We start from the raw sequence: 25407 nt of genomic DNA, 5'->3' as shown, positions 1-25407 counted from the left end.
GGCCGGGCCACGCCGGGGCGCTTGCTTCTTCCTTGGGGGGCTCAGCAGCGGCGCGGGAGCCGCCGCCCGCCTAGATACCTGGCTTTATAGTCTCGGGGGTCTCCATGGCAATGGCTGCCCTGGAAGCGGGCTGCACCGTCAGGGCAGAGACGGACGGGGCGGGGGAGACCGCCCCTGACCCCCACCCCTTCGTGGGCCACGAAGTCGGGGAGCGGCTCCTCCTCCGCGCTCCCCTGGGAATGCGGCGGCGGTTGCGGGGCGGGGGCGGGGGCTGCTCGCAGGGGGCCACATGCACCCGACCTGGCCAATCCCAAAGTCGCAGTCTTCTCTCCCCGCCCTCCGCCCCCATCCGAGTCGTTGCCCTCCGCTCCTTAGAAACTGGCGGGACCTCGGGCTCGTCGGGGAAGACTGAGAGCTGCCCACAACGGTCCAGGGTGAAAGGAAGTGGGACTGCATGAGCGCAGAACAGGACCACGTGCGAGCTAGGGGTAGCAGCGAAAGGCGGTTGAGGAGTAATTTGGGGGAGGAGGTATACGTGCCGCGGGTTGGGGGCCCTCAGCCTGGCTGGGAACTGCCACTCGAAGTGCAGCGAATCACGCACTCACACACAATTGATCCTCCCCACACGCTCCCTCGGAGCGAGGGGTGGGAGCCGAGTGTGCGCTCCATTCTCAGACGTCTCCAACCCCAACAACGCGCCCGCTTGCCAGCTCCCGGCGGCTGCTGAGCGGACAGAGTGCAGACACTGAGACCAGAAAGGGGCACCTTAGGACCCGGGAATGCCGCGGGCATGTTAGGAGTTCCCTGGCCCTGCCAACCCTGGAAAGAGCTAGGGATCCATGCAAGCTCCCTGCCCCTTGCTTCTCCCTTGAGCAGAAAGCCACCCCCAGGCCACAGGGTTCTGGCCCTGACCACTGGCAGACCCCTAAGGAGAGGAGGCGAGCTCGAGTTCCATTTTCCATAAGATGCGTGGAGGAAACACCGCATCTCCTCTCCCTCCTGCCAGCAGGCCCCACTCAGTCCTGGAGGAGGGGAGATGATACACAGGCCTGGGTGTGGGTGGTGGGGAGGGAGTGAGTAGGGTTGGAATGGATATTTGTAAAGTAAGGAGTGAGGCAGGTATGAGCTGCAGAATTTACCGAGACTTTTCATGAGCCTTTTGTTGCCAGAAGCGGGAAATAGAGAGGCATAAACTCGATTCTAGATGGAAGACACTCCCCTCCTAAGAAGACAACACTAGCACATAAAAAGTGGAGGTTGTCACCTGAGGGATGAATACATCTGCTAAATACAGACCAACACAGTCCTTTGATGAAAAGATGGAGTTGTGGGGAGGAGAGGGCTCTGGAGCCTTTTAAAGATAGGACTTCAAGGATGTGCGGGCTCTGGCTGCTGAAGAAAGAAGGAATTTCAGACGGGTTCTGGAGGCAAAGGCTTGGAAGCAGGATAAACCTTCAGGGGACGCTGCTGAGGGCTTCTAGAGGGGGTCCCTTCCTATCAGAGATGGAAAATAAGGGAAGAATGATGGTGTTCTTGGCCTGGGCAGATGCTTTGCAGCAGGAGATATCTGGGGAAAGGTACTGGGCACAGATGGGCGTGGTAACGTGGGCTTATGGCGCTGCACCCTGAGCTCCTTGCCTCTCTCCAGTTGCCAGGCTCCAGGGATGTCTACCTTGAAATTTGGCTCCCAGGACCTGGAGCAGAGACTCCCACTCCCCTCTGTCATGTGAGGAGCATGTGATGTGTAACTGCACCCGCTGTGAAGCCCTTGGTCAGGGCTCTGCCAGTTTTCTTCCCTGGTGTCATAGAAAGGCCACAGATCGGACCTCAGAGTTAAGTCCCATCTTGAAGGCATTTACTAGCAGTGTGCCTCCCAGCCTGCATATTCTCAACTGCAAAATGAGACTGATAAATACCAGCCCTGCCTGCTTCACACAGGATCAAGTCAGAGAGTGTCAGGGAAAGAGTTGCACAGTTATTTCATTTTTTTGTTTTGTTTTGTTTTGTTTTGTTCTAGAGCTGCATAGTTATTTCGAGTGCAGTCCTCAAAGCTGCTCCCACCCCAGAGCTAGGGCCCCCTTCTGGGGTGGCCCCAGGAATGGGCAGAGACTGTCCACCCCCGGTAATTGGACAGGAATGCTCTCCCTCTTTACTCAGCAGAAGGCTTTTCTTCCCTTTATGACTCAATTTCTCTTTTCAGCGGTGTGAGGAAAATTGCTTTCTTCCCTTCTATTTCCAAGGTCAGGGTAGGGAGGACATCTGGAAACTGTGTGACAAGCCAAGCCTTGCACCCTCCAAGTGGAGGAGAGAAGCAGCAGAAACCCAGAATGGGCACTTTCTTGGTCCTGAAGAGCCCCTCCTCCCTGAGACAACTCAGCTTCATTTCTGTCCCTGTTCCCCCATGGTGGATTGAGACAGTTCCAGGGAGGAAGACTTGGGTCAGAAAGTGCTGTGCTGGGTACCCTTTAGAAGGAGCAGTTGGTTCCCATGGTAGGAAGTGGGGTGGTGCCAAGTGTTGGGCCCTGGAGCCTTTGCTCTGACTTCCCTATGGGCTCAGTATGTTCTGAACAGAAAAGAAACAGCAAAGCTGAAAAAAAGCTGAGACTTTGCTGCAGAGCACAGAGCCACCAACAGCCGGAATTAGAAGCTGTCGCTTAAAGAGCTGAAGGCTGACAGGAGATGGAGCCCAAGCAGCAGGGGGCAGATAGGCTCATCCTGCTCCCCTCCCCTCCCATTCCACCTGCTGGGCCTGTCCCCCAGCAGGCCCCAGGCTGGCAAAAGTGCTCCCTCCCCGAGATGCCTCATTGTGGTCTGTCACTCTGTCTGCAACTGCCTCCCTCCCGGGCCCCTTCTTTCCTCCAGTGTCACCAGCCCCCTCACCATGTCACGTTGCACAAGCTCGGCAGGGTTGGGCCTGGTGGCACGTGTCTGGGAGATCCAGAGGGCTGCTCAGGGGATGCAGGGGGCGGGTGAGTCAGCAGGGGACTGGAGTCTGAGTCAGCAAAGGGACTGGGAAAGGGGTAAGGACCCTTCTCTTTGTGCAAAAGATGAAACTGAGGCATGACGGGTGGAAAGGGAACATTGCCCCTGTTCCATACTTTGACAGCAGGGTTGGAACTCAGGTGTTCTTCACCTGCCCCAGTGCCCAAAGGGAGGACATCAACTCTTCCTCTGTACATCCCCTGCAGCCAGAGACTAATTCATCCCGAGGGCCCAGAGATGGTATTTGCCCGAGGGACACCTTGCCTTTCTGGGAGGAAAGCAGGGGTGTGGGTATCCAGGCCTGGCCACATGGGAAGGCCCCAGTCTGCTGTGCAGAAGCCTCTCGAGGGGCAGGATTGCATTGCCTTCCCCATTCCTGGGCTACCCAGCTCCAGATGGGGAGCCCAGATACTGCGTGGCCCAGCCCAGGGGCGAGGGTAAGGCAGCTTTTCCTTCTCTTAAACAGTCATCAGCAAAAGCTGGGGGCTGCCCAGTGAGCTCCACTGGGCTCTGGCTCTGGCTTATGTGCAGGTGCCTGGGTCAGTGAGTTCCTCTAGGCCTGAATCTTCACCTTTACAGTCCAGTGCCCAGCAGAAGGGTTGAAGACAGGGCATTGCCCTGGGTTTAGGTGTTCTGCCCCGGTGTGTCCAGTCTGTAGTGATGTAGGGAGCAGGCTGATCAATGCAAGGCCTTAGTCCAGTAAATGATCAGGCCCCCTAGCCTCACACTACAGCCAGAGCCTAGTAGAATCCCAGAGGTCAGACTCCCAGAGCGATGAAATGGCAGAGTGGGGGCAGGTGGACCTATTTACTTTCCAAAGAAACAGGTGTTCCCAGCTAATGGCATCTGCTGTAACTCTCTAATAAGAAAACAACCTCTTCCTGGAATCAACCCTCCTCTGGCTCTCCTAAGCCAGTGCCTGTCCCCATTTGGGATTTGGGATCATGCCATCAGTACAGTGAGTGGCTGCCCACAGGCCCTCTAAAGCAAGTTTTGAGGCCAACCATAGCTGCCCCAGGGGCCTGAGCATCCAGACATTCTGTCTTCCTAAAGGGGCGTAGCTGGCCTAAAAATCTGGCTTTTCCCCCAAAATAGGGGACATCTTTCCACTCAGCTCTTCCACTCCAGCCCTGAGACAGTGGAGACAATGAAGGGCCACATCTGTGTGGGGGCAAAGAGGGGGTGACATAATTTTCCAGTGGTTGTGGCATCAGGGCCAGCAGAAGGGGAAGTGAGTCCTCTTCAAGCCCAGAAGCAGGGCCATTTCACTGGGCTCTGGAAGGGACCTCGCCCTGGGTTCAGCTCCCAAGATATTTTTTTCCCCAGCCCACTTCATTTCAGGGGCATTCCACTCCCCTGATCCCCATTTCCTACCTGTAGAATAGAGACCAGGCTTAAGCACGAACACTGGGACCAGCTTCTTTAATAGGAATAGGAAGGAGGAAAAATAAATAAACCTCATACATTCAGGAGAGCAAATGATGCTGACCTCGTCTGAGCCTGAGAGGGGTGCCTGCTAGGAGCTGCCCATCCCCGGCCAGGAAGAAGCATGAGCCAGGTTCAGGGTGGGAGAGCACCCAAGAGGCCACAGCCCCTAGTGACTCAGCCGAGCAGGGCCCAGGCAGCTTTTCCATTTGAGCCTTCTGTCCCAGAGGGGAGGGGAGGGCCATCAGCCAGGGATGCTGGGAGTGGCCGTCCCCAGGGAGCTGTGAGGTAGTGCCAGGCTCTGCCTCAAGGAGCTTACAAGGCCAACTCAGGCCAGGCCTGATGGGGCCTGGAAGCCCGGCAGAGCTGCTAACATTGGAGCAGGAGGGTTTGGGGCTAGAGTGGAGGCTGCAGGTGGGTGGGTGCAACCCTCCAGGTGAGGAAACAGCCTAGAGTAGGGTACGGGTTGGGTGCTCACTAGGAATGGCAGAGTGGGGCCAGGATCCCACTTTCTGCCTCCCAGTCCATAGTCTTTTGCCCTCAACAAATATATGACACTTATCTAGAGATGGGGGGGGGGGGTAGGAAGTCAGCTTGAGAAGACCTCTAGGCCCCAGAGAGGTCCTGCCCTGAGGGTGCCTGGGTCCTGTCTCCACCTCGAGCCTGGCTGTTGAGGAGGGGGCTGTAGCATCCAAGGCAGGCAGCCGCAGGTTCCCACAGTCTCAGAAGGCTGGGGCTCCTTTCTCCTGGTGGGGGGTGGAATAGAGCCACATCCCAGAGACGGGGCTGAACATCCTTGCTGAATGTCCAGTGAGATGGGGGCATCAGAGGCGGCTCTCTTGGGCATCTGCCTTTGCCACAAGTGGGTCCTGCTCACACAGTTCTCTGGGGGACTCGCAGGCCCTCTCAGGCTTGTCTTTGGCCTTGGTGGGGAAGTGGGTCCTGAAGCAGGACCTCACTGACTCCTTCGCCTCTGCCTCCAGACCCTTCATCCTGGCCTCGTACTCTGCCAGTGCCTCCTTCTGGAACTGTGGAGACAGTAAGGACCCCTGTCCACCCTCACTCCATGGACAATGGGAAAAGGAGATGCCCAATATCCTTGTTCATAGCTCCCAGGAGACGGGAGGGAGAGGCGGGGTGGGGGAGTGGTGGAGCCCATGAGAGGCTTCTCAAGAAAGGGGATGCCAACCAGGCAGAGATCTTCAGAGCTGCCTCAATTGAAAGGGCCTCAGGACCCCACAGTGAAGGATGATGGTCCCCTTCCCCTACCCTGACTGGCAGCTCCCTGGGCCAGGGCCCCTTTCTACCCCAGAGCCCATTCAGGTCTGCAGGGGCGCCAGTAGTGACCCTGTTACCTGCTTTTCCATCTCCCGTATCTGTTCCAGGCAGGCTGCCTGCTTCTCCTCCAGCTTCTCCTGGTGCCTCTCCAAGCTCTCCGTCATCTGGGTGGGAGTGGATGGCAGGGAATCAGGACAGCAAAGATGGGCAAGCTGGGTCGGAATCCAGCTGTAATCCCAGCTAACTAGTTGTAAGACTTGGGGCAAATTCCTTAACATGTAGGTGGTTTTAAAAATTTGTAAGATAAGGATAGCAGCTCCTGTCTAACTGGACTGTAAAAGACTACACGAGACAGCTCATGCGAGGCATCTGGCAAAGTGCCTGGCACAGGTCAGGACCCAGGAGGTGGGAGCTCTGTTCTGTAGTTAATGATCCCCAGGGGAGCTTCAGGTCCATTCTCTCTTCCAACTCTTTGGCACCTCAGAAGTCTCACTCCCTCTTCATCTCTCAATCCTCACCGATCCCAGCCTCCCCTGGCCCTGATATGGGCCAGTTAGTGCATATCATTTCCATACATGGGAGCTGGCTGGAGACAGACCCCTTCATGCTGGTACCCCAGAACCCCAGGATGTCCTCTCCCATCCCAGCAGCATGGACAGCACTGGGCAGTGCATCTCCTAAGGGCAAAGTCAGGGCCTGGGGCCACCCCTTCCCACCCTGAAGAAGGAGAGCGTGTGTGTGTGTGTGTGCGTGTGTGTTGAGGAAGGACAGCCCTTACACACCTGCTTGATCACCCGCACTACTTCCTGGATGTGGGAGTTGTTAATCTCTCTCTTCAACCTGTTGGTGTAATCGGAGTTTTAGAAAAGGGAGAAAACCCCTAGGGAGAGCTGGGTAAGATGAACTCTCCGCAGGGTGTAGGCAAATGAGAAATCCAACATAGGGCAGGAACCAGCTGGGGACAGGCAAGGGGACCCAAGGAATACGTCGGGGCCACTGGGAGTCCTGGGACCTCTGAGGAAACCATTTCCCCGGCAAAACATACTGTCCTTCAAGGCTTCCATGGGAAGCCCATGCAGGAAACAGTGGCACCACAGTGGACAGGCTGCGGCCCCAAGGCCTCAGCTCCTTCCTTGCAAGAGTGGCTGCCTCCAGGGCTCTGCTCGTGTACTGTTGGCCTCCATGTTTTGTCTAAGAAGGACACTCTCTGATCAAAGATGACAGAGGACAGAGGTGGGATCGGCTTTTTGGAGAGCCAGGGGACAGGTGCATCTTTGGGAAGTGAGTCAGGATCCACTTGTAGAGAGGCCCCTTTCCACCTGAAGTGGGGTCTGCCCAGCCCTGGGCCTCCCCTCCAGGGCTCACCTCTCCTGGGCCATCTTGTCTGTGGTGGTTTTGGTCATGGCCTGGATCTGCTCCAGTCTCTTGGTCTCCAGCTTTTTCTTCATCTCTTTGGTGTCGCTGCAGAAAGACAGGAATGAAGAAGCTGTTTCCCGTGGCCCGAGCCCTTGCTGGGAGGCAAGGCAGGCGTGGGAGGGTCGTACATCTCCGATGTCTCCTTCAGGGCCTTCAGCTCTGCCACCTGTTTCTCTCTGGCCAGCTCCATCATTTTGGAGATTTGCTGAGGGGAGAGGAAGTAGCGGCTTGGCAAGAAGTCCTTCCTTGTGCAGACTGAGTTGGGGGGGGGGGGGTTAGTTGGGGGGGTTGGTTGGGAGGGTCGGTGGGGTGGATGGGGTTGTCGCTCCACCCGCCCCGGCCACCTCGGCCACTTGCTGCTCCTTGCGCTTCAGAACGCACTCGTACTGCTCCTCGCCCAGCCGCAGCAGCTCCAGCTCCAGCCTGTCCTTCAGTTCCCGCACCCGCGCCTCCATGCCCTCAGGGCCCTTGCCCGGCGCAGCTCCGGTGCTCTCCCCGCAGGGCAGGCTCCTGGGGAGGAGGCCACGTGGAGAGAGGGCCTACGATCCTCCGCCGCCAGCTCTGCGGAGGGCAGGGCGCCGCCACGGCCCTTACCTCTTCTTGTGAGAGCCCTTGCCCGGGCCGAGCTTGCAGGCCCCGCCACCACCCGCGCCCGGCGGCCCCAGCTCCGCCAGCTGCGCCGCGCCCCGCTGCAGCAGCTCCCCCCAGCGCCGCGTGCCGCGCCGTTCCAACTCCTGCAGCTCCTTCTCGTGCCGCCGCTGCAGCTTCACGACGCCCTTCAGCTCCCGGAGCTCCTCCAGGCTGGCGGTCCGCGGCTCTGCGGAGGCCGGGGCGAGGCGCGCCACTGACCAGGCCTGCCGGCCTGTCCAACCCCAAGGAGCCCCGGACCAGCCCCAGGCTCATCCCAGAGATCACCGGGCTCTGCAGGCCTTACCCGCAGCTGCTTTCATGGCCTCCTCCCTGGCCCCGACCCTGGCTGCTGCAAACGCCATGGGCTGGACTGGCAGTTGTTTTGGGGGCCCCGTTGGCTCCGTTCGCCTCCCCCACTGCGCCCCTCGGGAGTCGCAGTTGTGCCCCCTGCCTCTCACTTTCCCGGCACTGAGGCACCGAGGTTTCAGACACAGCCCTTCCCTCCCCCGGTGAGAGTTTTTAAAGGGAAGTGCCTGTGGGTGCAGAGGTGGAGGTCCTCCCAGTAGGTGTACAGACCGAAGCTCATACCTGCTGACCCGTTGCTCGTTGGGGCCAACGCCCCATTGACCTGGCTGGCAACTGGACTCCCCAGTGGGAAGGGCTTCTGTGTAGGGGTGTAGGGAGAGCAGGTTAGGAAGGTGGCTCCACGGCCCTCCCCGAGTCTCGGTCCTCCCCGTATCCTGTGCCACAGATAGCCCCACGCTCTGGTGAGCCCCTGGCAGCAGTGCAGGCAGCACAGACCTCAGGCAGACCTCCCATGGCCTCCTCCAGCTTCACGGACTTCTTGTCATGGGCACTGAAGAACTTGATGGGATTGGCGAGGGCCACAGTGAGATCTGGGTGGATGCACAGGACATTACAATGCGGTGCATATGGAGATGGGCTTTTAAGCCTCCCCGTCCTCGCCCATTCCAGGATGCCCCAACTGGATCCCACTCTGCTCTGGAGGCTGGCATGATGAGGAGGAAGGGGGAACAAACAGCCTGGGGCTCCCGGCACACCGTGGGCTCCTACCTGCCCAGGCACCAGGTACGTAGTCCTTCATCTCCAGATAGATGAAGAGTGCAGGCATGGTCAGGGGCATGTTGCTCTCGCTACGCAGGCACAGGTGGTGGTACCCTGTCGGACAGCACAGGGTAGGTAGTAGGCCGGAGCCTGCTCCTGCCAGTGCTGCTCACGCACACTGGCTGTGTGACTTCAGCCAGGTTACTTTAACTCTCTGAGACTTTCCTCATCTGTGAAGAGGGGCTAAGTGTCTACTCGTGTGGTTATTGAGAGGATGAAGTGAGAATGTGTTATAAGCCCTTAGCACATTTCAAATGCCCATAAGTGTCAGCTACTTGAGAAACTGCCCCAGGTGTTTCAGAAAATTACAGCAATTCTGTTAGGTGGGCAGAGTTCCCGCCTCTGTCAGGTTCCTGGAGAGGTACTGTGCCTGCCCTACTCCTTACAATGTGAGGGCTTAAATAAGGCCTCACTGCAGGCCCCCTCCCAGAAGCTGCCCCACCCTGTGCACAGGCTCCTGCTGCTGATCTTGGAACAGTGAAGAAGGACCCCTCTCCTTACCAGAATTTAGGGCATTGATGGGGATGATACGGTGGCCGAGAAACTTGTTGCCTTCCTCCATCACAGCTACCCTGAGAGAGGCCAGCTCAGGCATCAAGATCTGGGGAGCGTTGGGGACATGACAGGTTGGGAGGGGAGAGAGGAGCCAAGCTGCCCCCTTCCCTGGCTCCAGAAGTCTCAGCATCAGTGTGAGAACATGGTGAGTGTCACCAGATTTGATGAGGACAGACAGAGGGCACACGCTAGGCCAAATACAAAGACATCCCTGCAGCTTATGCCGTGGCTGGTTGCATACACGGAAGGAGGGTTGGATATGCAGCCCAGGGCTGAGGGGACCTGTGCAGACAGCCCTTGACAGCTTTGCCAGTGGGTATCCACTGGGGCAAAAGACCCCCATGATCCCGTGGGACCCTCAACCCTGGGTTCACATTTCTGCCTATAATCCTCACGTACACACACACACACACACACACACACACACAGACATATTCTGCCTACCAAGTAAACCTCTGTAAACTTGGGTTTTGCACTCTTGAAACAGGACGGCCCAGGGTGAGGGTTGGGAAGAGGAGGAGGAAGGTCAAGGAGCTGCCTTGTTTAACTCCTCTTGTCTGTAAGTAGAGGCCAAGAACTAGACAGACGGCCCTGCCCTGCCCTAGCCCCACCTTCTCAAAGACAAAGGGCGCCTCCTTCCAGACAGGATTGATGGAGTTGGTACTGGGTGACAGCTTAGTTCGATAGCGCCTCTTGGGGTCCCCAGGAAGGCCAAACAGCTCCACTTCCACATAGGTGCGCACACTGCGTTCTGATAGGAACTGCCCAGAGATTACCTGGGGGTAGGGGTCCAGGGGAGCCAGCATCAAATTCCCCACCCAGGCTCTTTCCCAAGCATCTGGGGCCCCTGGCTCCCAAGAGCTGAAGCATTCTTTCTTGGGTGTTATGAAAAACCCCATTCAGCTCTGGCCAAGAGTAGAGGCTATGTAGCCCACGGGTTACAGCTAAGCTCTTAGGTCCAGGATGCTTCCAGCATGAAGGGAAGAGGCGGACCTGTCACCTCCCTCCCCAGCCAAGGAGGGAACAACGCCTTCCCCCAGGACCTGGGGCTCTGGCTGCCCCACTCTGCCCACTCTTCCTCCCCTCCCCCACCGCAGCCTCAGCCCTTCCCGTTGGTTTCCATGGGGACCAAGTGGCAGCCTCCAGTGCTGAGGAGGAGGCAGTTTCCAAGGCAACTTGCTACTGCAGGAACTGGCTGGGGCTGAAATTTCCAGGATATCGGGGAGGGGGTTGGGAGCGGAGGGAGGAGTGGGCTCCTGTGCCCCTCTACTTCTACTCAAGACCTCAGCCTCCCAGCCATGTGTCTGCCCCAGGGCCTTGCCGTGATGGAAAGGGTGGTGGCCACCACCACATCGATGCGGTCCACTGAGAAGGGGTTGAACTGCTTGTCCGGCCGGCGCATGAACTCGTGCTTGAGGAGGTAGCCACTCTGCCCGTTGAACTCAAACACTGCCATGTTCTGCTGCATGGGCAAGTCTGGAGGAACAAGGACACTCAGGGAGAAAGGCCCGGCCCTGGGGCTATGCTCAGTCTCCATCTCCTCTGTTCCCAGCCTTTGCTGTCTGGTGAATGGGGGAGGTTCCGTAGACCCTGAGGATGAGGGCTTCTCCTGCCCCAGTCTGCTCCCTTGGGGTGTCTCCTCTCTCAAGCAGGGTCCACAGCCTGGAGGCACCAGGAGCAAAGCCACAGCCAGGCTGCGTGCCTGTAGTGGGAGCTGGGGCAGCCGGGGCAGGCGGGCCACAGACACCTGGGTGGAGCGGCTAGAACCCACGCTGGCACCTGGCATCTTCACATGCATCACGTATGTGCAGGCACACAGACACGGGCTGATGCATTTCTGCCCCCACATGCTCACACGCCTGGGCATGCCCCCAGAGTCTACACAAACAGCAGGACCCCCCAGTCTGTTCCAGAGATCCCTCAGGGATGTAAAGGTGGGGGGCACACGGACCAGGGAAGGATTCTTAGGGGCCTGAGAGTGACCTCACCCATCGTCTGGAAGTTGAGGGCAACCATCTGGCATCCAGCATTCCAGAACATCTGGGGCATGTAGTTGGAGGAGTCCATGCGGGTTCCCTTGGGGTAAATGCGGCTCATCTGGCGCTTGTTGTAGCTGTCCCTGAGTATAGGACTCTGGCCCAAGGCCATCTGCATCAGGAGGACCTAACACCTACCCTGGGGCCCCTGTCCCCAGGCCTTCCCCAAGCTCCCCACCCCAGCCAGTGACCCTGGCCACTGAAGACTCAAGGATACTCCACAAACTGCACTGAGGCCTTGGACAGCAGGTCATATGCCTTGAGCTCTGTGAAGGACGAGATGACATAACTTCGGTTCTTTTCTGTATAGGGGAGAAAGGGAGGGGAGGAGTCCCATCAGGCGGTCCTTTCCCTCGGTCTTGGCCTCCCCTTTGGGACAGCTCACTCTGACATAGAGATGCCTCCAACCCAGCATTTCCACTGAGGCCTGAGGTTTAGGGGCCAACTTCTGAGAGAAATGTATGGATTTCAGTGCCTGCTGGGGATGAGGGGTGTTCTTCTTATACATGCACAGGGGTGTGGTGTGTGCCATGGATGTGGAGAGTAAGGCCCACATGCCATAGATGGGCACAGAGGGCATGGGGAGCATGCCAAGCTGAGCCCAGGAGGTCAGTAACATGCTGTGCACACATGAAATGTGAACACATGCTTTGGGAGTGAGGTGTGTAAGCTATGGCTGAATGCATCCGAAGAGAGGGGCACACTGAGGGTAGTACACACCATGAGTGTGCCCAGGTGGAGATGCAGGCTGTGGGTTCAGGAATGAGAAGTCAGTGCTACAGAAATCCAACTGTGCAGAGGAAACAGAGGGGCTCGTGTACAGGACGTGCACAGATGGTGAGGGGAACGTAGTGTGCTTGTGTCCAAACAAGATAAAGGTAAATAGCCAGGGTATGCACAAAACGGGGAGGGTGCGAGGTTGGGGGGTGCTCTGGTGGCTTTCTCTGCCTCCACTCCCTCTCAGGAAGACTCATGTCCCAGGACCAGGGCTTCTGGGCTTGGGCCAGCCCACAGCACAGTTCAGCCCTGGGAGCCACAGAGCCTGCAGGCAGCCGCAGGAGCCCCAGCCCATCCTGGCCAAGGTGACCTGTCATAATGACCAGCCTGTCACCAACATACTCCAGAGCATTCTGTTTGGTGCCAAGTTCCTCACTAGAGAAACTGGGAGCCACGGCCACTTAAGCAAGCCCTTTGCCTGACTCCATGGCTGGGTATTTATATAAAGGCAAGGCCCAAGTCCAAAGAAGGGGGAGATCTCCCTCCTCTTACCAACCCATCAAGCAGTTCGGTCTCAACACAGCCTTCTCCTGAGGCTAGCCTGACCTCCACTCACCACCACCACCCGTGCTAACTTACGGGCAGAGAACTCAAAGGAGATGAACTTGGTGGGCTGAATGTAATTGACTAGGCTGGACATCTCTTCATAAGCCGTCACCTCCAGGCCTGCTGTACCCTAAGGAGGACAGGGGAGGGCAAATGAGGAGGATGGTGCAGAGCCCAGGAATGTGGCCCAAGCCCCCCACGTAGGGGTTCTGTGGTGGAGGATGACAAGGGGGCCTCAGGGCTACCCCCACACACCTCATCCGACTGCATCTTCTTCATCTCTTCTTCATCCAGGCTTCCCGACTCCTCCTCCTCTTCCTCTTCTACCTCCTCCTCCTCCAGCTCAGTCCCTTCCTCGCCAGCCCACACTGCCACACACAGCTCTGTCAGCACTGGCTCCTGCGTGGCTCCTCCAGGTCCAGCCCCTCTCCTGTTCCAGGTGCTCCTACTAACCCCGCCACAGTCCTCCCAGACTCACCTGTGCCCTCGCCTGCAGGGGCATTGGGTGGGCTGCTGCCCTCAGCCTCCCCACCAGGCTCCTTACTGGAGGAGGTAGGGCCAGAAAACTGGTTCTTCTTGTTCTTGATGAGGATCTTGCCCCTGAGATCCTCAGGGCTGGGCAGGGGGATGCCTGGTTTCAGCTATGGAGTGGAGAGCAAGTTAGCACCATCTCATCTTCATGGCGTGGCCTGAACTCCGTAATACCCAGCATGCTCCCCCTGCACTCCCCACTCCTCTTGACCCGCCTCTCACTATTTCTCCTCATCCCCATTCTCACCCACATAAATCCAGCTTATCCCTTGGGGTAAATAGACCCATCGGGCACTTGTTGTAGCTGTCCCTGAGTATAGGACCCTGGCCTAAGGCCATCTGTACCGGGAGGATCTAACAGCCTACCCTGGGGGCCCTGTCCATCACTTCCTCCAGGAAGCCTTCCCTGATCCCCAAAGACCAGATCAGAACTCCCCAGGTGCTTCCATAACAACCACTGGGTTGTAACGGCTGGTTACTTATCTGTCTCCTCACTAGAGGGTAACACACCTGAGGGCAGGGACTGTGTCTTTGTCACTAGCATACCTCAAAGCCCAGTACAGTGCCAGACACGTGGTAGGTGACAGGATCCCAGACCCACATCCAACCAAGTAAACCCCAGCATCCTCTTGGAGTGTCTCCCTCCCTAACCTGGTGTCCACCCTGCCTCAGGTCCCCAGGCCCCAGGCCCAAATGTCCCACAGTGAAGTCCACTCACTGGGAACTTTTCCAGGGGCTCTGTGAGCAGCATGTCCCCAAAGATCGTCCGGCAGTACTCGGCCATCTTAGCCTGCTGGCGGGGTCTGCAGGGAGCAAAAGTGGGGGTGGGGTTCAGCTGCTCAACCCCAACCTGATTATGCATCCTTTGTGCCCTTGATTACCCAGATCAAGGACCCAGGAGGTCAAGGAGGCAAGAACTCAAGCAGGAGAATGCGGGGCCTTAGGGAGATTGTAATAAGACATGGGAGAAGCTGTAAGCAATGGCTAGAGGCTGGGGCAGTTGGGGGCCAGACAGTTGCAGACAGAAGTGAGAATGTGGCTGAATGGGCCTGGATACGCACGAGTCCACATGGTTCTCAAATGACAGGATGATGGGATAGGGGGAGGTCTTAAAGGCACTTTCTGCAATAGCCTCAATTGCTTCCTGGAGGAGAAGGGGACTCCATGAATAGAAGGTCAGCGTTCTGACTGCCTGTCCCGTGATGGCACTTTTCTCCCCTGCCCAGTTTCAATACACACATATAACTGGATGGCCACCATTGGCCCCCAATCCCTTCTGGTCCCCACACTGGTCCGAGGCCTTTCAGCCATTCCTCCTCTCTAGCTTCACCCTCCCACCCCTCAAAGCTTCTGGCTCAGAACCCTTCCCTACTGCCACTGCCGTCAGCCTCTGCACCCTGGGTCTCACCTTGAAGAATATGTCTGTGGTCATGGTGAAGCCATGGGTGATAATGGGCTCCTCGTCAGGGGGTTTCCCCTTCCAGCAGTCTAGCTCCACACAACGGCAGCCAGACAGCAGCACCTGGCGGTACATCTCCGCCGAGGAGAGGCCTGAGAACTGGCCGGCTGAGCAGGAGGATGGGGAGGAGGTAAGGGCATCACCCACAGGCAGCCCAACTCGCCCCCACCCTACTCCATCATGGTCTGTGTTATTGTCAGGGCCAGTAGCACGTGGGCGACGCCTGCGAAAGCAGAGGTCGGCACCGAGGTTATCAGGGCCCACCTGTCAGGTAGGTGTTGTGGGAGGAGTTGATGAAGTAATGATTGAGTGGTTGTGCCATGTCGTGGTGGAGCAGCAGCTTGTCGTGGGCCAGCACACTGTTCTCTGGCCCACAGAGAAACCAGACCATGCCCTCAGGTGACAGCTGGCCTGGGACGGGAGATAGCTGTCAGGGTTGCAGCCCTGCTGCCCAGGCAGGACAGGACCACAGGGGATGAGGGCTTCCCTCAGTCCTCACCCCTCTGCACATTGATGCCGCTGGGCTCATACTTGTCGATGAGACCCTGCACCTGATCAGGCCGTGCTGGTGGGAATAGCAGGGAGTTAAGCCGGGAGTCCCGCTGTTTCTGGTTGATGAATTTGGTCAGGTGCTCCTTTGTCATGTAGGGTTTAGCCTTAGCATGGCTGCAGTCCAGAGAGGAGAGCACAGGTCCATATTCCTTGGGCCTGGAGGCTTATACAACCCCCTTGTCCAGTGAAGCCTCCTGATTCCCGGCATGGCAGGTGGGAGGAGAGGATTGTTAGCCACCACCCTTCTCCCATGACCAGCACAACCCAGGACACTCACTAAGAAGTGAAGATCTCATCTATTTCTGGCCGAGGACACAGGCTCATGAGGAAACTCTTGTAGACAGTTTCTGGGAAGTCCTCAGGATTGATGGCATCATTCTAGGGGAATAATCACCTTATTGCCCCTGCCCTCATCTTCTCAGAGCTAAGAACCCCAAACTCAACCCAGTCTGGTCAAGGGGACCTGGTTAGAAGGTAGGCTTAAGGCAGGCAGAAGAGCTTCAAGGACACCCGAGCACCCACTTCTCAAGGCTCTGGTTGCTGAGCAGAGAGCATGCTTAGCTGGTTTGCTCTGACCCTGATTTTGTACAGTGGTTAGTCCATCGGCTGGGGCAGGATCAAAACTAAATATGACCAGAATGAGGTAGTAAAGAGGTCAGAAGAAGTGGTGCTGCTTGCCAGGGTGCTGGGCTGTCTTTTTTTAAGTGGAGGACAAATTTTCAAAAAGAAGCAATTTGAATATAAACATACATGCACCTAATAACAGAGTCCCATAATACAAGAAGCAAAAACTGATAGAACTGAAAAGAGGACAATTCAATGATAATACATGGAGGCACCAGAAGCACAGGGACGAAGAAAGATTGTCACTTTCACCAGAAAGTGAAAAGATAACCCACAGAATGAGAGAAAATATTTGCAAATCAGATATCTGATAAGAGATAAGTCAATACAAAGACAACTCAATGGAAAGATGGACAATGGATTTGAAAAGATATTTCTCCAAAGAAGATATGTACGTGACCGATAAACACACGGAAAGGTGCTCAATATCATTAGCAATTAGAGAAATGCAAATCAAAACCACAATGAGATACCACTCCCACTAGGACAGCTAAAATAAAAGGCAATCACAAGTGTTAAGGGGATGTGGTAAAATTAAAACCCCATCCCACACAGCACTTTGGGAGGCCAAGGCAGGTGGATCACCTGAGGTCAGGAGTTCAAGACCACTCTGGCCAACATGGTGAAACACCATCTCTACTAAAAATACGAAAATTAGCCCAGTGTGGTGGCGCATGCTTGTAATCCCAGCTACTTGGGAGGCTGAGGCAGAAGAATCACTTGAACCTGGGAGGCAGAGGTTGCAGTGAGCCGAGATTGCACCACTGCACTCCAGCCTGGGCAACAGAGCAAGACTGTCTCATAAGTAAAAAAATAAATCCCTATACAATACTGTGACTTTAGAAAACAGTTTGGCAGTTTCTCAAAATGTTAGATATAGTGTGACCACATGATCCAACAATTCCACCCCTGGTGGAAGAGAATTGAAAACATATTTACACAAAATCATATACATGACTATTAATAACCAAAAAGTGTAAAAAACCCAAACACCTACCAACTGATGAATAGATAAAAAAAAATGTGGTATATCCATACAATGGAATATTATTAGGTGATAAAAAGGAATGAAGTACTAATACATGCTACAACATGGACAAACCTTGGAAACATTATGACAAATGCATGGGCCTGACATCAAAGAACACATATTTATGGTTTCATTTACTTTACCACCAGAATAGGCAAATCTATAGAAATAGAAACAAAGTGGGGCCGGGCGCGGTGGCTCAAGCCTGTAATCCCAGCACTTTGGGAGGCCGAGGCGGGTGGATCACAAGGTCAAGAGATCGAGACCAGCCTGGTCAATATGGTGAAACCCCGTCTCTACTAAAAATACAAAAAATTAGCTGGGCATGGTGGCGCGTGCCTGTAATCCCAGCTACTCAGGAGGCTGAGGCAGGAGAATTGCCTGAACCCAGGGGGCGGAGGTTGCGGTGAGCCGAGATCGCGCCATTGCACTCCAGCCTGGGTAACAAGAGCGAAACTCCGTCTCACAAAAAAAAAAAAAAAAAAAAAGAAAGAAATAGAAACAAAGTACATTCACAGTATTCAGGGATTCTGCACATTTGCCTTACTTCCCCCTCAGACCAAAAACCATTAGATGTCTTTCAGGATCACATTGGAAGGCTGACATCAGTCTTAGTTTGGGGCAGAGGGTCTGAGCAGGAGAGTCTAACTGGATCTCCCCGAACCCATCACTGTCTCTGGAGCCGCAGCTCCAAGCAAAGTTGGGTCAGTAGCCTTGACTGAGACACAAAGAAAGCAGATAGATAAGGAGGACTTAGCCAAGCTGGGAGCTCAGGCGGCAGGAGAAAGGGAGGGTGGATGTGTGCTGACCGCAGCGGTGCTGGCTATAGGGGAGCAGCAGGAGCCCATTCCTACCCTACCCCGACCCCACACCTGGATCCCTGTGACTGATGACATCAAGGAGTCACCAACTCTGCTGAGCTGTGACTGGGGTAAATGCTCCTTCTGGGATTCATGTGGGCAGGTGATCAATGGGAGTCTTGGTTTTATTTATAGTGTTCCCAATTCTTACCAGGAGAAAATACTCCCTGGGGTACAGGTTGGGACCCACACAAGAGCACTGGCCAAGCAGGGACAGGGGCTGAGATCTGCTCCCATGGCCAGGCTTGAACACTGGCTCAGGGTCGTATCAGCCCAGAGGGCTCCTTTTTGTAATGCACGTAAGGTGCCTCATGGGGTGACCCTGCTTACAACTTGTAATCAAAAATTAATTAGTTAACTAAAAAGGAAGGAAAAAAATGCTTTTCTGTACTGAGCAGAAGTCTGCATCTTGGCAGCTTCCACCTTCGGTTCAGTTCCTCTCCCCCAATACCCCACAGACTTCCAGATCCCTGCAGACTGCCGCCTGCCACTGCCGACCTTATCTCGCTCCTCCAGGCTGAAAACATTCACGCTCAGCTCCCATTCCCAAGACTAGACTGGGAATGCATGCTGTTTCTGCTGCCTGCCCTTAACATACTCCATCAACCACAGCCCAGCACCCCTACCACCCAGGGTAGGGGATACAGACAGACCTGCTTGGATCCCAGTGTCTCAACCCCTTGCCCTGGCTCCACCTTCGTGCCCAGCATCAGTAACCAGCAGCTCCAGGGTTGACTGGCTCTCCAGGCTCTTGGCTGGGGCTGTGATGTCATCTCTGCTCCCCCACCCTCCATTCCCGGTCAAGTTGCTTTCTGGTGGGGACAAGAATACTGGGGGATGGGCGGGGGTGCAGATCCACTCACCTTGCCTTTGGGGAGGTGGCAGGCACTGAGAGCAGCTTCCACCCGCTTGCGGTCAGCAGGAAACATCTGGAAAAAGCTGAAGGGGCAGAGAAAGGCACCAGGCAGAGAAAGGAGTCAGGCCTGAAGAAGAAAGGCTTTTGGAGCCCCTGGAAGCATGTGGGGGGGCTGGGGGGCTCACTTCTTCACAGGAATCTTCCCTTCAGAGTTGAGCTGCATCTTGAGCTTTACGAGGCTGGGGGGCAGAAAGCAGCCCGTCAAGGCCTGGGCCTGGCACACTCAGCACCAGGGCTCAGGCCTTGCAGGGAGTACTTACATCTTGTCCAGGAAGGTGCTGCGGGGGGCGTTGGCTGTTAGTGGATGCTTGACTAAGGCTAGTACGTCCTCAGCCCAGACCTGCAGGACCACAGAGAGCAGCGGTCAGGCCCCTGAGCACCCCCGCACAGGCCTGTGTCTCTCAGGAAGTCCAGGCTATCCCAGGGGTCCAGACCAGGCCCCGTGCTCCCAGGCACACCTTGCCCACATTCTCCTTGTAGGAAACGAAGTTGTGGAAGGTTAGGTCCACCATGTCTGGGCCGGACACCACCGTGAGTGCCTTCAGCAGGAAGTTGTTGTCAGGAAAGTCCATGTTGAAGACGTCCCGGAGCTTCTGGCTCTGCAGCACGTGGTGACATGGTGAGGATGGAGGTGTGCTCCCTCCCTGCCCAGCATGGCTCTCCCTGGCCCTCCCTTCAGCCACTTGGGCAGAATCCCATTCCCATCCCAGAGTCACCGGCCTTAGCATCTTCCTGTCCCTGACTCCAGCACCTGGGGTGGGACAGAGAGGCCCTGAGGAAAAGGTGAGCCAAGGTGGCAGAGCGGGGCCTGGGAGGCCTGTGTGTGTCGGCTGCCACTTTTGTTTAAAGATGGATTCTTACCTCCCAGTCTCCAGGAATCCTGCTTCCCACCAATCCCTTCTTCCAATTTTCCTACTAGCATTAGGCAACTATAGGCAAACTAGTCCAGGGGTGGGGGTGTAAGCCACCCCCTCCCAGACAAGCTGGGGTGCTTTAGGGGCAGGAGCTGACCCCTCTTCCAAGATCTTCCCCATCATTTTTTTTTTTTTTGAGACGGAGTTTCGCTCTTGTTACCCAGGCTGGAGTGCAACGGCGCAATCTCGGCTCACCGCAACCTCCGCCTCCTGGGTTCAGGCAATTCTCCTGCCTCAGCCTCCTGAGTAGCTGGGATTACAGGCACGCGCCACCATGCCCAGCTAATTTTTGTATTTTTAGTAGAGACGGGGTTTCACCATGCTGACCAGGTTGGTCTCGATCTCTCGACCTTGTGATCCACCCGCCTCGGCCTCCCAAAGTGCTGGGATTACAGGCTTGAGCCACCGCGCCCGGCTTTTTTTTTTTTTTTTTAATGAGACAAGAGTTTCGCTCTTGTTACCCAGGCTGGAGTGCAATGGCGCCATCTCGGCTCACCGCAACCTCCGCCTCCTGGGCTCAGGCAATTCTCCTGCCTCAGCCTCCTGAGTAGCTGGGATTACAGGCAGGCGCCACCACGCCCAGCTAATTTTTTGTATTTTTAGTAGAGACGGGGTTTCACCATGCTGACCAGGTTGGTCTCGATCTCTCGACCTCGTGATCCACCCGCCTCGGCCTCCCAAAGTGCTGGGATTACAGGCTTGAGCCACCGCGCCTGGCGATCCTCCCCATCTTAGCTCACTAGGGCCTGTTCTGAAGCTCAGAGCCCAGGCAAGCCCAGGAACAGCCGCTCCCCTTCCTTGGCTTTGGGCCAGGGTCCTTGCTGCCCAGCCCAGGAACCATTTCCCGTGCTCCAGAAGTCAGGCTTCCCACCCAGTCAGGGACCCCTGCCCTTAGCCCATGGAGGTAGTAGCTGTGCTTGAGCCTGGGCATCTTGCCCACCTACCTTGGGCATCTTGGCAAACTTCCCAAAGCGGGTGTCCCGGATGCTGGTGATATCCAGAAACTCCATCTCCTGGGGGTTGGGGGGTCCCGGTGGGAGCAAAGAAAGGATGTGGGACAAAAAGTCCAGTTCAAGAATGAGCAACAGGGAGAAGGGAGCTTCCACACCCTTCAAATCTTGGCCAACACCTCTCTCTAGATGCCCGGGCTGCCCAGGGCCACCTGGACCCCACCTTCCCTTCCTATGGCCTGGGTTCCCTCTATTCATAGGGATCTTCCTCCCTTCCCCTCTTTCCATTCCTCCCTGGAGCACAGGAGCTGGGGCCTGCAGTGTCTCCTCCACCATCCTGGACCCTCCCCAGCTTCCCTTTCCCTTCCTCCTGCCCAAAGACTGGGGCCTCTCATCTCTTAGAGCCCCAAGCCAACCCACAGCCACAGGCAGAGCATCAGTCTTCAGCAGCAACGCTCTTTCCTGTCTCTCTCTCTCTCCCCAAAGGATGCTAAGGATGGAACATTCAGGTTGACACAGGTTGGAATAACTGAATCCTCCCTTCCAGAGCAAACAGCCCCTGCCCACAGGAGAGCCCCTGGAGCCACCCTTCCAGGCCCTTCTGTATTCTCCAGCATCCATGCCTCCACCTTGGTGCTGCCAGGAGGCAACCCAGCCTCAGTGGATAAGCAGGAGTCCAGAGCCATGATACACAGGGGCTTTCTCACCTTACTTTGATATGTCCAGTATAAGTAGTAGCCCTTAGGATCCACACGGAGGATAACTGGAGAGGCAACTGTAGTTTCCTGCAGAGAGAAGGAGCCAGTGCTCTGTTCTGAGACCTCGGCCCAAACCTCCCTGTCCAGGCCAGGGGCTTCAGAGCTCGTTATCTTCCCAGGAGGTCCCCATCCCAGTAAATCTGAAGCCATTTCCCTTTGTTGTCTAGAGCTAAGCACTGGGAGAGACAGGATTGGGGATGCCATTTCTGGAAGAGAAGGTTTTCCCCTCTAAAGCCCAAATAGATGTTTTTCCTCTAGACCCCAAACAGGGCCTTGGCCCCTACCTCACTTCATAGAGAGACTCCGTACTACCACCCAGGAGAGCTTGGCACAGCGAGAGCCAAGAGCCTAAACTTCTGCACCAGCACCCAAGGCCCTGCACAATCCAGATGCAGCCTAACCTCCTGTGTGCCCCTTCTTCCCTCCGTGAATACCTCTTACCCTGTCCATTCGACTGCCCCATAAAGACACCAAGCCTTCCCCCTCCAAGCCTAAGTGCCCAAACCTCCTCTGCTTGAAATCACTTCAAGGACAGCCCGAGCCCTCCCCGCTTCTGAAAAGCCTTCCTGAAACATGATGTAGTAAACTTGTGGTAAACTGGGTATGTGGGTCACAGACCTAGAGGCCCACCCAGGAAATCCCTAGGGACTCGCGAACTGCAGGGCAACAAGCCTATGCTGGACCATGAGCTTGGTGCTTGGCCCTTGAACATGGTGTGTGCTGAATGAGCAAATGAATGAATGAGTGAGTGAGTGAGTGAGTGAAGTCTAAAGTCCTGTTTCACTTACTCAAAGAGCACATAGGCTGCCTTTTATTTTAATGGTCTTTGTATGTGTATATAACAAGATACTAAAATTAAGGTTTCCAGCAAGGCGCGATAGTTGCTGCATAAAAACAGACCAAACGCAGCATTTACAAAGTAAATGATCCAAAAAATGTTCTCAGATCGGGGTGTTTAGAGTACAGGGGAAAGCGAAGATTTTGAAGCCAATTTTGAGAAAGCTGTGTTGAGAGCTCCATTCCCTTACCTCCCTGGGGGAGAGTTGGGGTGCCTGATCGCCCACCTTAAGCCTAGTGAGGGGTTTCAACTCTACTTGGAGAGCTTTTGTGATTTTTTTTTTTAATTTTACTTTAAGTTCTGGGATACATGTGCAGAACGTGCAGGTTTATTGCATAGGTATACACGTGCCATGTGGTTTATTGCACGTATCAACCTGTCATCTAGGTTTTAAGCCCCACAGGCATTAGGTATTTGTCCTGATGCTCTCCCTTCTCTTGTTCCCCACCCTGAAACAGGCCCCAGTGGTCCTCAAAGTTGTGGGCATAACCGACAGAGGTCGAACTCCGGCCCAGGAGACCGAGTGGGCTACAGCAGGCTAACTGTGCGAGGCAGAGCAGCGGGTGCTGGCATGTCAGACCAGCCTGCACCCTTGGGACAGTGGATCCCTGAGTATTTGCTGGGGTCCAGGGTGGGCCTACGGGAGAATGGGGGCAAAGGGCCTAAAGCTGAAGATGTAGTTTTGAGTGACGCCTAAAATAGAAATGCTGGGGGGGGGGACTTCAAACAAGAGATCCCCAGTTGAGGGGGTAGGTCTCCCAAGAATCCTCAAAAATGTCCTCCAGAGAAAGAATAAGCTTTAAGCTTCTGCCAGCCTCAGAAAGCATGAGCCAACTTATGATAGCACCTATTTAAATAGAACTTGGTTACCCCTTCCCAGCTCCCTCCCTGCAGCTCATCCCTAGAGGGGCCTTGAGCAGGACCAGCAGGGAATCCCACCAAAGTCCTTTCCATGGGGCCTGCCGCCTACCTGAAACCATTCCTAGAAGGGGGAGGGTAGATGTCAATGTGAATAAAGGTTGGAGTTTTGATTACAGCCAGTTTCTGATATCAGACTGGGTTTTGTGAGGAAAAGTGACCACTGGACTGTGTTACCCGAGAGTAAATGTAATGTCTTGTGGTCTGAAAGTTTCTTTCCATGGCCAGGAGGAAAGCTTCTCCTACCCAGTACATTGTAAAGGGGCCTCGAGAGATGAAATTAAGGTAAGAATTACATGGAATTTACATCCTGTGCATTCTGCTTATTCGACAGGGCACAACACACCCATGCCATCTGCTAACTGTGCTGAAAGCAGCCTGAAAGCAGAGCCCTGTCTCCCAGAAGCACGGGCCCTGTGGCTAGGCTTGGGTCATTCTGCTTGTGCAGGTCAGGATCCAGGAACATCCAATGCCCTACCTTGGAGAGGGGAAGGGAACAGCCAGGTACGCAGGTGCCAGCTTAGCAAGAAGGATGAACAGTCTCAACTGGGCACGTCCCCCACTCCACTGCCACCCTGTGACCCTTTGCCCAGTCAGGTTACACACACTGCCCAGAGGAACTGAGAAAGGCCACTTCGCTTTTCATTCTGAGCCACTTCCCTCATTCCACAGGCTCCTGAGGCATGTCACCTCCATGCCACTGCATGCCACTAACCCCACATCACTCCTAGGGAAGCAGGAAGCATCTCACCACAGGGCCCCAACCCATAGTCATGGGCAGCGAGATACCCCAGCCTAGCCCAACCCCGAAAGGCCTAGACCCAGACCCCCTCATCCCACTACCCATCAGTTGGACTAGCCAGGGCTAAGGGCCATCTTCCCTCCCCTACTGAGCCTTCATTTCCCTTCCTGGGAACGGCCCAGCACTCCAACTCTCAGACTGGGCCAGCCCAGTAGCGTCCCCTCCCTGAAGGAGGATCTCCATACTGTTCTCCCCAGCCTAAGAGAATCCCTGGCCTAAGGCAACATTTTCAGGGGCCAGGAGAATCAGAGGCTGGGAGCAGCTGGTGTAGGAAGGAACAGACACAGCAGAGACAGAGCTGCAGGGTGCAACTGTGCCTTCCCCTTCCCGGCAGACTCGGAGCAATGCTGAGCCCAGCAAGCGGGAGCAGAAGCCAATCAGTTCCTTCTCAGCCCCCAGGGAGCAGAAGCCTCTTAGGTCCAGAGACCTTTTGTGGCTGCTCCCACAGCAGCTCAGGGGAGAGCAAGGCTTCTCCAGATGGGACAGTGCCCAGTGGATGGAGTGAAGGAGCTGGGTCGCCAGAGCAAGAGCAAGGCTTCTGTGCTAGGAGTGGCGACAGGCTCACCTCTCCTCAACCTGCCTTAGCTCTGGGACACACTTTCCTCCTGTTCTCTTGGGGTTTTGGAGGAGAAAAGACACAGACCCAAAGAAACTACCTCCAGCGACCATCCAGGCAGCCCACCCACTTCTCACACCTAGACACCAAGGCTTCGCCCTGCAGCCGGGGACACACACCCTTAACCCCAGGTTTGTTTATCCAGGCAGCCATGTCAGCTGCCTGGCCAAGCCACACAGGCGCCTGGGTCCTACGAGACATAAACCAATCCTCCCACCCTCGCAAAGCCCCCTAGCAGCCCGGCCCCCACCACCCAGTGCCCCAAGTGCTCCAGGAGCTGAGGCCTCTGCCCCACTTACATCATCCCATTTGATGAAGCGCTCCCCCTGACTCAGATAGGCCTTCACTTTGGGGGGCAGCAGGACAGCATTCAGCAGAGACATGGTGCCAGGCGTTCCTCTTTCGAGAGGCTCGGCAGACACAGGCAGCCAGAAGAAGGGCAGGAAGGAGGCCAGCCAGGAGGAGAGCCAAGCTGGGCTCACAAGGCACCCCTCCCTGAGCTGCTCCAGAAGTCTAGGTACTCTTATAGCCCCTGGGGTGGCCGGGGCTGAGCTCTAGCCAGAGGCCCATCTGCCTTGTAAATCAGCCTCCTCCCACCCGCCCTGCCTGCCGTGGGGGCCTGTGGTCTCTGCTCCTGGCCAAGGAGGCCGGCTCCTCTTCTGGAAGCCCCCGCCCCAACCCCCACCCTGTGCCTCTCAGCACTTCCTGCTCAGAGCTTCCTTCTCTGCGCTGCTCACAGCCAAGAGGTGGTCATGAGGCCCGGGTGCCTTGGAGCCAGGACCTCTCGGTCCCTGCGGTGGGTGGTCCCTGATCAGATTTGGCACAGGAGTGCTGGAGGAAGACAACGAGGAGGCCTGGAGACCCAGCGG

The 25407-nt window shown here is 55.9% G+C and overlaps 1 protein-coding gene across 4 annotated transcripts; it reads right to left on the bottom strand.

Annotated features, from left to right (window-relative positions):
- Positions 1 to 4387: 4387 nt before the first annotated feature.
- PLCB2 (phospholipase C beta 2) lies at positions 4388 to 25203 on the bottom strand. Of its 4 annotated transcripts, XM_074394096.1 has the most exons (31): positions 24838 to 25203; positions 21314 to 21391; positions 20601 to 20669; positions 19201 to 19341; positions 19003 to 19082; positions 18868 to 18921; positions 18690 to 18765; positions 15590 to 15690; positions 15260 to 15426; positions 15025 to 15171; positions 14710 to 14867; positions 14363 to 14445; positions 14020 to 14104; positions 13249 to 13411; positions 13026 to 13138; positions 12804 to 12900; positions 11665 to 11749; positions 11400 to 11524; positions 10733 to 10887; positions 10023 to 10187; positions 9358 to 9457; positions 8806 to 8910; positions 8533 to 8627; positions 8320 to 8395; positions 7696 to 7918; positions 7446 to 7611; positions 7230 to 7306; positions 7051 to 7146; positions 6468 to 6525; positions 5763 to 5849; positions 4388 to 5435 (listed from the first exon to the last, which is right to left on the bottom strand). In XM_074394096.1, the coding sequence occupies exons 1-31, from the start codon at positions 24919 to 24921 to the stop codon at positions 5232 to 5234; spliced, it is 3513 nt and encodes a 1170-aa protein (XP_074250197.1). In that variant the 5' UTR covers positions 24922 to 25203; the 3' UTR covers positions 4388 to 5231. The 4 variants fall into 4 exon arrangements, 3 of the variants coding, with proteins under 3 accessions (XP_074250197.1, XP_074250198.1, XP_074250199.1); XM_074394097.1 differs by lacking the exon at positions 7230 to 7306 and having other exon boundaries at positions 7483 to 7611; positions 24838 to 25004; XM_074394098.1 differs by lacking the exons at positions 4388 to 5435; positions 7230 to 7306 and having other exon boundaries at positions 24838 to 25004.
- Positions 25204 to 25407: the final 204 nt, after the last annotated feature.

This window comes from Saimiri boliviensis, chromosome 2, assembly GCF_048565385.1.
Source record: "Saimiri boliviensis isolate mSaiBol1 chromosome 2, mSaiBol1.pri, whole genome shotgun sequence".
In the NCBI taxonomy this organism is placed as follows: domain Eukaryota; kingdom Metazoa; phylum Chordata; class Mammalia; order Primates; family Cebidae; genus Saimiri; species Saimiri boliviensis.
The sequence above is the reverse complement of the archived record's forward strand: the minus strand, read 5'-3'. Positions and strand labels throughout refer to the sequence as shown.